Raw genomic sequence first — 13,946 nt, 5'->3', positions numbered from 1 at the left:
AACGTGGGTGGGAGAGGGGGTACAGGGTGGAGGGGAGAGAAGGGGGGAAATGGGACAACTGTAATAGCATAATCAATAAAATATATTAAAAAAATAAATAAATAAAAATTAAGTAATTTAGCCCTGGCCAGGTAGCTCAGTAGGTTAGAGATTCATCCAATATGACAAGGTTGTGGGTTCAATCCCTGGTCAGAATACATATAAAAATCAACCAATGCATATATAAATAATTGGAACAACAAACCAATCTCTCTTTCTCTTTCTCTCTCTCTCCCCCGCTTCTCTCTCTCTAAAAATCAATAAATGAAATTTTTAAAAAAATATTTTATTTTTAGAGTGGGGGGAGGGGAGGGAGAGAAACATCAGTGTGTGGTGCATCTCGAGTGGCCCCCACTGGAGACCTGGCCCACAACCTAGGCATGTGCCCTGACTGGGAATCGAACCAGTGACCCTTTGGTTCGCAGCCCACGCTCAATCCACCGAGCCACACCAGCCAGGGCCAATAAGTGAAATTTTTTTTAAAAAAGTTAAGTAACTTGTCCAGGGTCACCTAGTGGTAAACACTGCAAAATTAGAATTCAAATTCCAATTGTTTGACTCTGGAATTCTAACACACTACTCTGCCTCATTAGGGTTCTTTCCTTACAATGTTCTCCTTTACTGACACCCCTCCTGAATCAAACAGCTAAACACCTGCTGCCACCTTAATTTTTTCAATCATGAACTAAAATGGATCTGCTCCCAAAATGTAACATTTTGTTTAAAACTCTTCAAAAGCCATTCTAAAGTTCTCCTATTCTATACATACAGTAGCACACAGATGACACTCCCTTGCTACTCTATTTTATATCATATAATGAAAAATAATTTGCTTGAAAGTGTGATAACCAAGACTAGTAAAATGATATATGCAAATAGATTGCTTCTAGAGGAATCATGAGGATACTTCTCTTTTGCTGACTTTGTCTAATGCCTGATATGTTAGTGGAGATGCCTAATTTCAAATTGCGATATTTATTCACTGGATTTTTGCATGCATTTTGATTTTTTAAAAATACTGCATTAAAATATTACTGATCTCCACTACTGAGTTTTTAGTGCCCCTTAAATTTTGCACCTCAGGAGAGTGAAAGTCCATATCCTCTTTCCCTACCTGTAAGCAGATGCCTAAAGTTCTACATACTTCATCTCTGTTATGTCTTCCCATACATACTGTCTCTAACAGTAGTTAAATAAATCTGCATGCATAGCAAGTAACATCATGAGTCTCCTTCTATTGTTTTATGCTATTACTCAAACTTACATAGATTCTCTTGTGATTCTCAAATATACACAACCGCATAAAAGCATTATATATCAGGATATTTGCTGCAGCCTTAAGAGCAGAAGATTGAGAACAACCTACACATCAACCAGTAGATGCTTAATTATGTCATTCTTACAAAAAAGTATTATTCTGCTGTTAATAAGAATGAGGAATTCTGTTTGTATTGATATGGTACAATCTCAAGATACTTTTATGATACACCCAACAGCGTGTATTACAAATTGCCATTTTGTGTGGAGAAAAATATCTTTATTTATACCTATATATTTATTTATACATTCAGAAAGCATCTGGGAGAATTTGGAGCATCTAAATGTAATTGTGCTTGTCTGGAGAAAGTTGCACCCGAGGAGGAAAACTTAACTTTTTATTGTTATACCCTTTGGCACCTTTTGAATTCTGAACAATTTTCATGATTACTTATAAAAATAAAATATAAAACTTTACTATTTGGGAGGATACTAGATAACTAGAAAACAACTGTGGACATCTTTCAGAATGTTTCTGTCTTAAACAGAAAAAGTTCTTTCAAAAGCTGGACACCACCCTGGCTGGCATAGCTCAGTGGATTGAGCACGGACTGGGAACCAAAGTGTCCCAGGTTCGATTCCCAGCCAGGGTACGTTCCTGGGTTGCAGGCCATGACCCCCAGCAACCGCACATTGATGTTTCTCTTTCTCTTTCTCTCTCTCCCTCCCTCCCTCCCCTCTCTAAAAATAAATAAATAAAATCTTTTTTAAAAATTAAAAAAAAAAAAGCTGGACACCATTTTGCAATCAAGTCTGAGATTTCAAACCTGCCTTGAGAGCCTTAGGTCTCAGCAGTGTCTTCTGTGTCTGAACATTGAATTGCCACCACACCAGTCCTGTAGCTTTCTAATGGCATGTAACACTCTGCACCTTGCATTACATCACTTCATTTTCCCTAGGCCTAAAATACATAAGATACTAGGCAAGTGTCCTGTCGAAATAAGAAATGTCCAAACCTAAAAAAACTAATTTCTATGAGTTTATTTAAGCCACAGTGACAACACAATACCAGGAAGCAAAATCTCAATGGATTGCGAAAGGTTTTGGAGAATGGCAGTTTTGAAGCTTATTTTACACACTATAATCTAAAAAATGATAGTAAGGAGGGTTACGTGAAATATGTCGGTGGTAAACTAAGGAGGCGGGAGAAAGCATAGTAGGGAAATTTCTAGGATTGGGTAAAAGGCAAAATGGAGAAACATATTTCTCTTTCATTGGTGCATACGGAATAGTTAACAATTAACATTTACAGTACATAAAGATGGTTTTCAGGGGAACAATGTAATGAGGGGTTCTGTAGTGCCTGCGGTTGTGTCTTTCAGAGGCAGGAAAAGACATTTCTAAGCTGTTATCCTAGATGTATAAGATCAATGGCCAGAGCTCGCTTAAGGTTTAAGGTAACGATTGACCTTTGCTAAGGAAACTATAGGCCTGGGATGTGACTACCTCTATGACCTGCCCAGTTAGGAATTTGTGATCAGACCATCCTATGCGCTTACTTTTGGTTACTGCGCTTGTCAGGCCTGCAATGTGACAACCCCTTCTCCATCCCCATGCTTATGAGGTCTATTGCATAGCCCCTTTTTCATACATGACCCTAATCAGATTCATTACAGTATCCCCACAGGACCTGGAACATTGTCACAGTATATAGTCCAGAAAATGCTGGTGACAGGCATAAATAGGGATTGGAAGAGGAGGAAACCCACCCTACACCCTCATGTCAGAGACCTCCGAGAAGAATCGCCCGCTCCCTAGTAAAGTGCAGGAATGCGGGCCAACAGCCCACCCTCGCCCACGGATCGAGCTGGCCAAAGAAGGACCCTAACGGGCGGTAACCCCAGCCCCGCCAGGTCCTACAGCCCGGGAAACAGACTCCTCCCCTGCGCGACCGCGCCTTAACCCCAGAGCAAGAGGCGGGGCCTCAGGACTATGACCCAATGAGCGGCGCCAGCGGACGCGCGGCCAATGGCGCGGCGCGTCGGCGCGTCGGCACGCTGGAGGCGGGCAGGATGCGCTCGACTTTTCCAGAATACCCGGATAGCGCCTCCCGGCCACGCTGAGCCGGCTTTGGGTGTTCTTCGTTTTGGGTTTCTTTTTCTGTTGGCGCAGCTATGGCGGCCGTGAAGACCCTGAACCCCAAAGCTGAGGTGGCCCGGGCTCAGGCAGCGTTGGCGGTCAACATCAGCGCGGCCCGGGGGCTGCAGGACGTACTGAGGACCAACTTGGGGCCTAAGGGCACCATGAAGATGTAAGGCGGGGCTGGAGGGCAGGGCCGGGCGGGCACCGGGCACCACGCACCTCGAGCGGCCACGGGCCTGATTACGGGAGTCGTGGTCTCAAGCCGCCGCGTCTCTTCTTCCCGCGATCTTCGCTGTCGGGCATGTTTCTTGGCCCGACCATTTCCTTTTGTAGTCGGTGCAGTCTCCGCGGAGAACAAAGCTGCCCGCGTGCGCGGCGTTCCCTCGTGCTCTGGGGCTTCAGCAACCTGGGGACTCAGCAGACTGTCAGAAGGGAGGGGGTGGACACTGCTTTTAGTGGGAATCAGTTGGGTCTCCGTTGAAAAAGTCACACTAAGTCGTTTCTGCCCATTGAACAGGCTTGTTTCTGGTGCTGGAGACATCAAGCTTACTAAAGATGGCAATGTGCTGCTTCATGAAATGGTGAGAGGCTGCTATACTCGGTCAAAAACGTCTTGGTTTTCCATAGTACACTCAATTTGTAGGGAGACCTTGTTTGTTTTCAAGGTAGGAGGGAATCATATTCGTTGTCTCTCAACGGAGGAAGCGGAGAAGAAATGTAATCAGTAATAGTAGTGATAGTAAAGTGAGGATCGCCGGAGTTTGATACTTATTTTTTAGTCTCTGCTCCTGACATTTGAGGCCTGGGTTAAAGGACTGTAATTACTAAAATCTAATAAAATCTGAAAAACTAAGTGACACAATCAGGTAAAGTGAGATAGGTTGCTTACACTTTTTTAAAAAACAGCTATTTGATTTTTGTGTTACATCTCATCTCTCCACCTCCAGCTGGAGGGGAGGTAAAACTCCTTCCTTAATCACTTTAAAAGTCCCCGTGGCCAAGAATATGAGATTATTGAGAAGGCTCGTCTTTTTACACATCCTTAAACTTCCCAAACCTAGCAGTTCAAATCCAGGAAAAGGAAATGACCTACCTGTGTCTTGAGTTCAGGATAAAATTTGGGATTTTAATAGTAGGGTCCCTTGCCTTCAACATCTAGGTGTTTGTAAATATCTTCAGTAAGGACCAGCTAACCTAGAAGGTAGAGTTTTTGTTAGTTTTTGGTGGGTTAAATGGTGGCCTATGCTACCTGGTAACAATTGGGGTCACAGTTTAAACTTAATGTCAGAAAAAATAAATCTACATGACTTTAATTTTCACTTGATTTGTTGAAATTGTGAAATGCAGCATAAACACAGAGGAGCACCTTAAACAATTACAGTTTAACAAGAACCTATAAAGAAAACAAAGTGAGAAGTATACAGTATCATCTGTATAGTGTCAAAAATAGCATCAGCAAATCTAGATGAGATAGTCTGCAAGATGACTAGGCTGGATTCTGAAAAACTGGCAGTGTCCCCAAAGACATAAAGGCTAGGGAACTGTTCTAGATTAAAGCAGAATAAGGAGACATAAAAACTAAAAAAGCATTGTGGGGGCCTTCATTGAATCTTTTGTAATTTAGACTGTGGAGACTTGGTGAATACTCTGTTCTTCCAAAGCCTTTCCATGCAGTGATTTAGCATCCACTGATGGTCTTTGCTATCAGAGCTTTTTTTTTTTTTTTTTTTTTTAACTTTATTTAGTCAGTGCCAAGTAATACTGGAGGCTGCTGGGCTTTCATTTTAAAAGGTACCTGGATTATTCTCAAGAATGTCCTAGATTTGTTATAAGAAGACATACACAGGTTTGAAAATATTTGGTACTGTTACTTGTTAGCTCTGTCCCCTTAAGTAAACATTGAACCTCAGGTTTTCATATCAGTAAGTTGAAAATAATCTTGAAAACTATACACATTTACACATGACAATGTTTTGGTCAGTAGAAACTAATGCAAAATAATGGTGAGTTTTTAATTGAAGTAATATGTGGTTGAACACTTTGGCAATTTATGTACATAGCACTTTAAGGAAAAGGTTTCACACATTTAAGGTATATTTGGATTCTTTTAAGCTGTTTTTTTCTTGTTTTCAGCAAATTCAGCACCCGACAGCCTCCTTAATAGCCAAAGTAGCAACAGCCCAAGATGACATCACTGGTGATGGTACCACTTCCAATGTCCTAATCATTGGAGAACTGCTAAAACAGGCGGATCTCTACATTTCTGAGGTATGCATGATTCTTGTATTTGTAATACTGTTTATAAGAAATTATCTGAGTTTTATTTCTACATGTCAATGTGTTAATAGTAACTGAGGCCATATATAGATTTTGAAGAGCCAGGGGGCTTAAACCTGGGAACCAGTGTATTTATCTTGGGTCTGACACAAGTTTATTGTTATCCTGGACAAGCTAAAGAACTCTCCTTGGCCTGAATGTATTTTCTTTTCTTTTTCTTTTCTTTTTTTTTTTATTAAGTGGCATATATGTAATTTATATCTGTCTATAATATAGATTAATAATTGACATCTAAAACCGGGATGTTTGGGGCCAGGTATATTTATAAGGAAAAAGCTAACCAAAAACTTAACTTTAAATAAAAGTTCTACAACTTTTTTTTTATCCCTGAGTAGGTTGAAAGTAAAGCAAACCTCAATGAAGACTAATCTGATGCCAGGAAGAACTTCTTGGGAAGACAAAGGAGGCAGATTTAGTCTTCCTTTCTACTTTTTATTAGTAAATGATGTGAATTTTATTTCAGATTACCTGTGGGAAAGATATAATGGTCCTTTTAATTGTAGGTTGTTGTGACACATTAAGTTTTTGTCATTCCTTATGGTTGGCACAGTGAACACCCAAGTGTGCTTTATAGTTCCCTTGGCTTTGACTCTGTGCTAGAGTAATGTCTGTCCTTTTCCTCTGCATTGAAAGGACTATTTATCCTTTTAAATGTATTCAGAAAGTCAGCACATTATATTTTACTAAAGATTATGAATGGCCCAGAATAAATCTCTAAAAATGTACTTTATTGTGAACTGTAGTTGCATCTAATTGAGAGACTCGGTGGTTTTGTCATCATCTCTATTATAGGGTCTTCATCCCAGAATAGTAACGGAAGGATTTGAAGCTGCAAAGGAAAAGGCACTTCAGTTTTTGGAACAAGTCAAAGTCAGCAAAGAGATGGACAGAGAAACACTCATAGATGTGGCCAGGACATCTCTGCGTACTAAAGTTCATGCTGAACTTGCTGATGTCTTAACAGAGGTATGTGTTGAATTAAAACCCCTGATGTTAGACACTTACCGATTTCAATTATAGGATGCTCTCTAAAGTCTTCACAGTATCATATTGTAAATAAGTAGATTTATTTTTGTGGCAATGATTACCTGATATGTGTCTGTAAAAAAGTTAAATGAGAAAAATAATCACATACCTGACCAGGTTATAAAGGTATAATCAGCTTTCATTAAAATGTTTATAAAATGTAGATTACATTATTAAAAAGCTTCCTGTTGTCAACATTTTAAATCAAACAGCTAGGACTGATTTCAGTGGTTCTTTAAGTAACTTGACAAATTGAGATTTCAGAAATGTAAATGACTGCAGCCCTTTACACATGTGTTCTGTTAGCTCATAGAAAAAGACTTAGATCAATTCAAAAGACTTTCAAGTTGAAAATCTGTCTAAAATTCTCTGTAGAACAAGTAACAATGAGTATCTTGTGTAACTCATTTAATGGTATACTCTACTGTAGGCTGTGGTTGACTCCATTTTGGCCATTAAAAAACAAGATGAGCCTATTGACCTCTTCATGGTTGAGATCATGGAGATGAAACATAAATCTGAAACTGATACAAGGTAAGTCGTTGAATACTATAAAATACTTAGAAAATGTGTTTACAAATTTACAGGTGCTTTATATAACATTATTTTGGCTGATTTTTTTTGCCTTGAATTAATACATATTGCCTAGGTGAGCAGTTTATTCAGTAATATTTCCTCTTAAAGTTAATGGTATGATGTATTTATAATCAGAATGATTCAGAAAATTGAGTTGTATCAGTTGTGTGGCATTTATTGAAGTGTTGGACACAAAGCTTAATAGGAGACTGTTGGGGAATTTAAAAATATATTTCAAAGATCTAGTTTGAAAACATTTTTTTAAAAAGGTTAAAAACACCTTGATAGCCTACCAGTTGAGAAATTTTCTCTGCAGAATTTTCTGTACAAGATAAGTTTTTGTCATGTCCTGGAATATTACTTTTTCATAATTGACCCTACCTAGGTTTCACTCAGAAGTCCTGTTCAAATAACTCAAGAAATAAAGCTGATTGTGTGAAAATTATCCATATGGTCTCCATTCATTGTTTTACTTTTGTTAGCATATGCTATATCCCATCTGACAGTCAATCACATAGACTTTTTCTTTTAGTTTAATTTTTAGTCATAGTTAACAGATAATGTATTAGTTTCAGGTATGTAACATAGTGATTAGATGTTTATATACCTTACAAAGTGATTGCCATAATTTTTATGTGCTTTAACAGCTTAATCAGAGGTCTTGTTTTGGACCATGGTGCACGACATCCTGATATGAAAAAAAGAGTAGAAGATGCGTACATTCTCACATGCAATGTGTCATTAGAATATGAAAAAACGTGAGTTTATATCCTCTTATAAAGGGAATCAGGAATTGGAGGAACTTGGTATTTTGGGCAAGTCACTTCTTTGTGAGACTCAGTTTCTCACTGTATGGACAATTATAATGCCTCAGTTGGGTTTGGGAGAATTCTGTGAAATAAACTGAATGTACCAGGGGCAGGATCAGAATTACGTGAATAATTGTTAAATCAAGATTGATAACCCAGTTTCTGAGACTGCTGGCTTCTCAAAAAATAAACATTCTTTCCCCCATACTCTTTTTTTTTTTTTTAATAGAGAAGTGAATTCTGGCTTTTTTTACAAGAGTGCAGAAGAGAGAGAGAAATTAGTAAAAGCTGAAAGAAAATTCATTGAAGATAGAGTTAAAAAAATAATAGAACTAAAAAAGAAAGTCTGTGGTGACACAGATAAAGGATTTGTTGTTATTAATCAAAAGGTGAGAATGAATTTTGCTTTATAAACTAGTCTGTATCCATTTTTTATTTTTCAGGTGAAATATATTGAGAAACTAATTTTTCTTTGTTACAGGGAATTGACCCATTTTCCTTAGATGCTCTTGCAAAAGAAGGCATAGTAGCTCTGCGGAGAGCTAAAAAGAGAAATATGGAACGGTACGGATAGCAGATTATCTGAGTGAACATGAATTTGTGCAAGTTAACTGGCACTCACCACCCCGACTTGACTTTGCTTTTTCTTTTTTCTTTATAGTGTGATAAAATACACATAATACAATTTTACCTTTTTACTGATTTTTTAAAGTGTAAAAAAAAGAACTCTGCCATTAAGTTACATTTACATTGTTGTGCAACCATCACAGTTACCAATTTTCAGTACTTTTTCATCATTGCAAACTGAAACTCTGTACTTATTAAACACTAACTTTCCATTTCTCCTTTATCCATACAAAACTATTCTGCTTTCTGTCTATGAATTTGGTACCTCATATAAGTCAATCATACAATAATTGACCTTTTGGGTCTGGCTTGTTTCACTTAGCATAGTGAAAATAATATGAACTTTTTCAAAGTTCATCCATGTTGTAGGTATCGGAATTTTATTCTTTTAAATATATTTTTTATTTATGTATTTTTAGAGAGGGAAGGAAAGTAGGGAGAGAAACATCAATATGTGAGAGATAACATTGATTGGTTGCCTGTCATACATCCCCAACTGGGGACCTGCTGCACAACCCAGGCCTGTGCCCTGACTGGGAATTGAACCTGGTGACCTTTTGGTTTGCAACTCAGTACTCAATCCACTGAGCCACACCAACCAGGGCTCATTCTTTTTTTGTTTGTTTGTTTTTTAAGGACTAATATTCCATTGTATGGATAATACCATATCCATTTTTATCCATTTACTGTTATTCAACATTTATTTGGGTTTCTACCTTTTGGCTATTAGGAAAATGCCACTATAAACATTGTTTTATTTTTAACTATGATATAGATTTGTACATATTTTTAAGTGTCAAGAGAGCATCGAAGGATTTCAGGAAAATGTAAGAAAGAGCTCTTTTCCACCTTCAGATTTCATATCAGAGGAGTATCTGCTGATGTGAGGAGAGTGGTTTAAATGGAGGGTTAACAGAAAAGACCAGTTTTCAGCTAGTTGGTGGTAAATGGAAAGGCTTAAGTTAAAATACATTTTAGCCTGCCTGGTGTGGCTCAGTGCTTGAGTGCTGGCCTGTGAATCAAAGGGTCACAGGTTCAATTCCTAGTCTAGGTAGAGCACATGCCTGGGTTGTGAGCCGGGTCCTCAGTAGGGGGTGCGTGAGAGGCAACCACACGTTGATGTTTCTCTCCCTCTTCCCCTGTGTCTAAAAAGAAATACAATCTTTAAAAAATATAAAATGTGGTTATAAAAAATTCATTTAAACTATAATTTTAGTAGTAACTGAAAATTGTTTATTTAAAATTATTAATCTTTAAATGTAACTAACAAAAGTCACTTATCTTGATATACTTCAATATTTCAGGCTGACTCTTGCTTGTGGTGGGGTAGCTCTAAATTCTTTTGATGACCTAAATCCTGATTGTTTGGGACATGCAGGACTTGTCTATGAGTACACATTGGTAAGTGTATTTTCTTTTCAAAGGTAATACTTTTGGGTTCATGAATTCTTTAGGAGTAAAGGCTCATTCAAACTCAGGCTCATATTTATGCTTTGTTTACGTAACATTTTGATGGTTTATGTGTAGCAGTGATACTCCTTTAGTGGGAAAGTCAAGTTTCTTCTACATGAGATTTTTTTTTTTTTTTAAGAAATTTCTTCAAGGCGATTGGTTGTTTTTTATTAATATACTACTTATTAGTTATTCTCTGATCACTCTTTGTACAACTATGTCTTGTTTTTTAAAATATTCTCTACACAGGGAGAAGAGAAGTTCACCTTTATTGAGAAGTGTAACAATCCTCGCTCTGTCACATTATTGATCAAAGGACCAAATAAGCACACACTCACTCAAATCAAAGATGCAATAAGAGATGGCTTGAGGGCTGTTAAAAATGCTATTGATGATGGTAAGATCCTCACTTTACTCAAACTATTCTTTTTGCTACTCTGAAAGGCATGGCTGAATACTGTGTTCTTTTTGTCAGTAGTTTACACAGCCAGACACCATGCAAAAGAAAAATCTTCCCTTTTAAAGTAGCTATGATGGTATGCCAAGTGTCTTTATAGCATATCATTACGAAAAATGGATACAAGTAAATGAGTTAAGAGCTGGTAAGAGCTTCCAGGTTCTAGTTAAATTTAATCATGCTATTCAATATGTCGCTTGTATTGTTTTCAAATGCATTGTTCAAAGCTGCTGTCGTTATACTGAATTCTAAAGAAATTAATGATTTTCATTTACATATGTCATAATTTATATGTTTTCTTGTAATTCTACAGTTTTCTTTGTAGTTTAGCATTTCTGTCTTTCTCCCCTACCTCATCCAACAGGCTGTGTAGTTCCAGGGGCTGGTGCAGTGGAAGTGGCAATGGCAGAAGCCCTGATTAAACATAAGCCCAGTGTCAAGGGCAGGGCCCAGCTTGGAGTTCAAGCATTTGCTGATGCATTGCTCATTATTCCCAAGGTTCGACTACTTTCAACAGTCCATTTTCTAAAATACATCAAAATGATTCAGTTGTTGAACATCAAAGCCTTTTGATAATGTAGATTTTTTCATAATGTGGATTTTTAATAATTTGATCTGTTTTCTCTCTAATAATAGAGCATCCAAATTTATTTGGTTCTTCTAGATAAAAAACTTGAATATCTGAAGTTTCAGGTGGCCATAGACAACTATTTTAAGAGGCTTTGCAATATAAGGGATGCATTTGACTATAAGCTTGCTTATTGTTTAGGTTAAACTATGATTGGTATTACAGTTTTCTATTGATTACTAATCGGAAATACTGTTCCATTTATTGTATACTTAACTGTCCATTCTTAGGTCCCGTATTTTAAATTACTAAATTTTCTTGCTTTAGGTTCTTGCTCAGAATTCTGGTTTTGATCTTCAGGAAACACTAGTTAAAGTTCAAGCAGAACATTCAGCATCAGGTCAACTTGTGGGTGTGGACTTGAACACAGGTAAAAGAATTTAGTTATTTGTAGGGGAGAAACTAGATAATAGAGGTGAAGTAAAGCCAGGAAGAATCAAAGGAATCTTGGGGAGATGCTTTGCAGTTTATGATTAATCCTAGAAGTAAACTCTGGGTTCTAAAATACAGTACAGAAATAGAGTAACTAGATAAATAAGGGAATAGATTATATACATTTGAATACTTTCAAAGAGAATGGATTTATTGATGTTGCTGAGTGGTGGTTCAGGTTAATATTGAAAGGTTTCGCATTGGGTTTACTCAATTTTCTATCAGTGATTTTGATAAAATACATTAGATGATCATATTCACTGATGAAAAAAGGTTGAGGATAGCAAATAATGCTAGCAGAGGGAACCAAATATAATGAAATGTTTAAAGCCCTGGTCTTAGGCCAGTGTAAGAACACAAATTATGTAAATACAGAGTGGAAGAGATAACTGACATAAATCCAATTGATATGTATAAGACTTACGTCAACAGCATCATTTATATTTAAGTTAATTAAAAAGATTTCTGTAATGAGGAAAATAATAAGTCCATTTTGGGCAGATTATAGTTCAAGTGCTGTAATTTCATATGGACAAATAGGAATGTGTCCAAGAAAACACGATGTTCAAACATTTGGTGACCAAGTAGATCATTCCTATCACTGAAGTCTTCTATGTAGAGATTGGTCACTCAAAAATACTTTGCACAGGAATCGTGGTCTGGGGTACAAAATTGGGTTAATTGAAGAAATGTGGGTTCTCATAGTTAATACTGGGAGAAATAAGAGTAATCAGTGATAAGCGAAGCAGCACAAACTACTCTTTTAAAAGACAATATTCTGATCTTACAGCCTGCTCTATATGATTTTAAGACTAATGGATTTACTTGTCAGGTGAGCCAATGGTAGCAGCAGAAGCAGGCATATGGGATAACTATTGTGTAAAGAAACAGCTTCTTCACTCCTGGTAAGTTGGGGAAAGCCAAAACCAAAATAAGTAATCAGCATACTTTTTTAATTTGATGTGTTCTGTTTAATTTCTTTCTCCCTTCCCTCTCCCATAAAAATGTAAAAATTGAAAGTATAGAAACAAAACCTGAATTGGGGGGGGGGGGGCATTTAATAGTAATATAATTTACATGGTTTAGTTGGATATTGAGTTTAATTAGGGCTCATATCTGAAATCTGAGCCATCTGATACTTTCCCCCCCTTTTCAGCACTGTGATTGCCACCAACATTCTCCTGGTCGATGAGATCATGCGAGCTGGAATGTCTTCTCTAAAAAGTTGAATTGAAGCTTCCCTTCTATCATCTGAATCATGAAGACTCTTCAGAGTGATACTAAGAATACAGCTATGGAATTTTTGTCCTAGCCTCAAATGATTTTCAAAGGAATTTTTTGTCCCCTGTGAAGAAAGGAGAACACTGGCACCACCTATACAAATTCCAAAGCCTGAAATTATAATTACAGTATTTTTTAAATTGCACTCAGTGTATACACATAAAGCAGGCCGTTTTTACCCATGCACAAGATGTTTTATCTTAGCTTCTGTGATGTAAAAGTACATGTTAGAAAAGCTTATGTTACTACCTTATTAAATATTCCTTGAAAATCAAACTTTAATGGTTTAATAATTTCTTCTAATGTATTTTAATTTATGTAGTAGTTTCCTTAATAGATTAAAATTTTTATGTTCATAAATAACATGTAAGTAACTTAGGTTTTGAAAGCATCCCTGTTCACTTAGTATAAATTGCTATGAGTAAAGTGATTGGACTTAATGCACTGAAGTAGCTTTGCTAAAATGCTCCCCAGGAAAGTTAAGTGGAAGTGGGTAGAAAGATGGGTAAACTAGAAGCAAGAGAGTTGAAAAGGCTACACATTTATAAAGTGGCAAAAATGAAAATAGAGGAGGTAAAAAGATGGCTTGAAGCCTTAGTTAAGAGATTTTCAGGTAGGCCGTGTTCACATTTTCACACGTGGGCCTTTGCTTATATTGAAATACCCATCCAAAAATATGCAGTGTCGTTTTTTTTTAAGTTATTCTATGTGTTCCCACAAAAATGGTTTTTTATACAGTTGGTGTATCTGTACAGTCATTGAAGGTGAAATTGTGTTCCTAAACTTTGTATTTTGGGGATTTGGCAGTTGCCTACAGTAAGTGTGCAATAAATGTTTAGCTTGAAACATTTTCTGTGATCTTGCAGTGGTATTCCAAGGCACA

General features: G+C 37.1%; 1 protein-coding gene and 2 non-coding genes across 3 annotated transcripts; all 3 read left to right on the top strand.

The window, feature by feature from the left end:
- The first annotated feature begins 3,355 nt into the window (after positions 1–3,355).
- On the top strand, positions 3,356–13,911 carry CCT6A (chaperonin containing TCP1 subunit 6A). Its single transcript, XM_028511620.2, has 14 exons — positions 3,356–3,607; positions 3,956–4,019; positions 5,572–5,706; positions 6,568–6,741; positions 7,232–7,335; positions 8,025–8,135; positions 8,416–8,575; positions 8,668–8,750; positions 10,118–10,214; positions 10,515–10,662; positions 11,087–11,220; positions 11,618–11,720; positions 12,615–12,687; positions 12,939–13,911. The coding sequence occupies exons 1-14, from the start codon at positions 3,471–3,473 to the stop codon at positions 13,009–13,011; spliced, it is 1,596 nt and encodes a 531-aa protein (XP_028367421.1). The 5' UTR covers positions 3,356–3,470; the 3' UTR covers positions 13,012–13,911.
- LOC114514513 lies at positions 6,318–6,451 on the top strand. Its single transcript, XR_003686071.1, has one exon. It is a non-coding gene; the product is annotated as a small nucleolar RNA SNORA22 (small nucleolar RNA).
- LOC114514414 lies at positions 10,710–10,850 on the top strand. Its single transcript, XR_003686056.1, has one exon. It is a non-coding gene; the product is annotated as a small nucleolar RNA SNORA15 (small nucleolar RNA).
- Positions 13,912–13,946: the final 35 nt, after the last annotated feature.

Source organism: Phyllostomus discolor, chromosome 3 (genome assembly GCF_004126475.2).
Source record: "Phyllostomus discolor isolate MPI-MPIP mPhyDis1 chromosome 3, mPhyDis1.pri.v3, whole genome shotgun sequence".
Taxonomy (NCBI): Eukaryota; Metazoa; Chordata; class Mammalia; order Chiroptera; family Phyllostomidae; genus Phyllostomus; species Phyllostomus discolor.
Note: the sequence above shows the minus strand (reverse complement) of the source record. Positions and strands in the feature narration are given on the sequence as shown.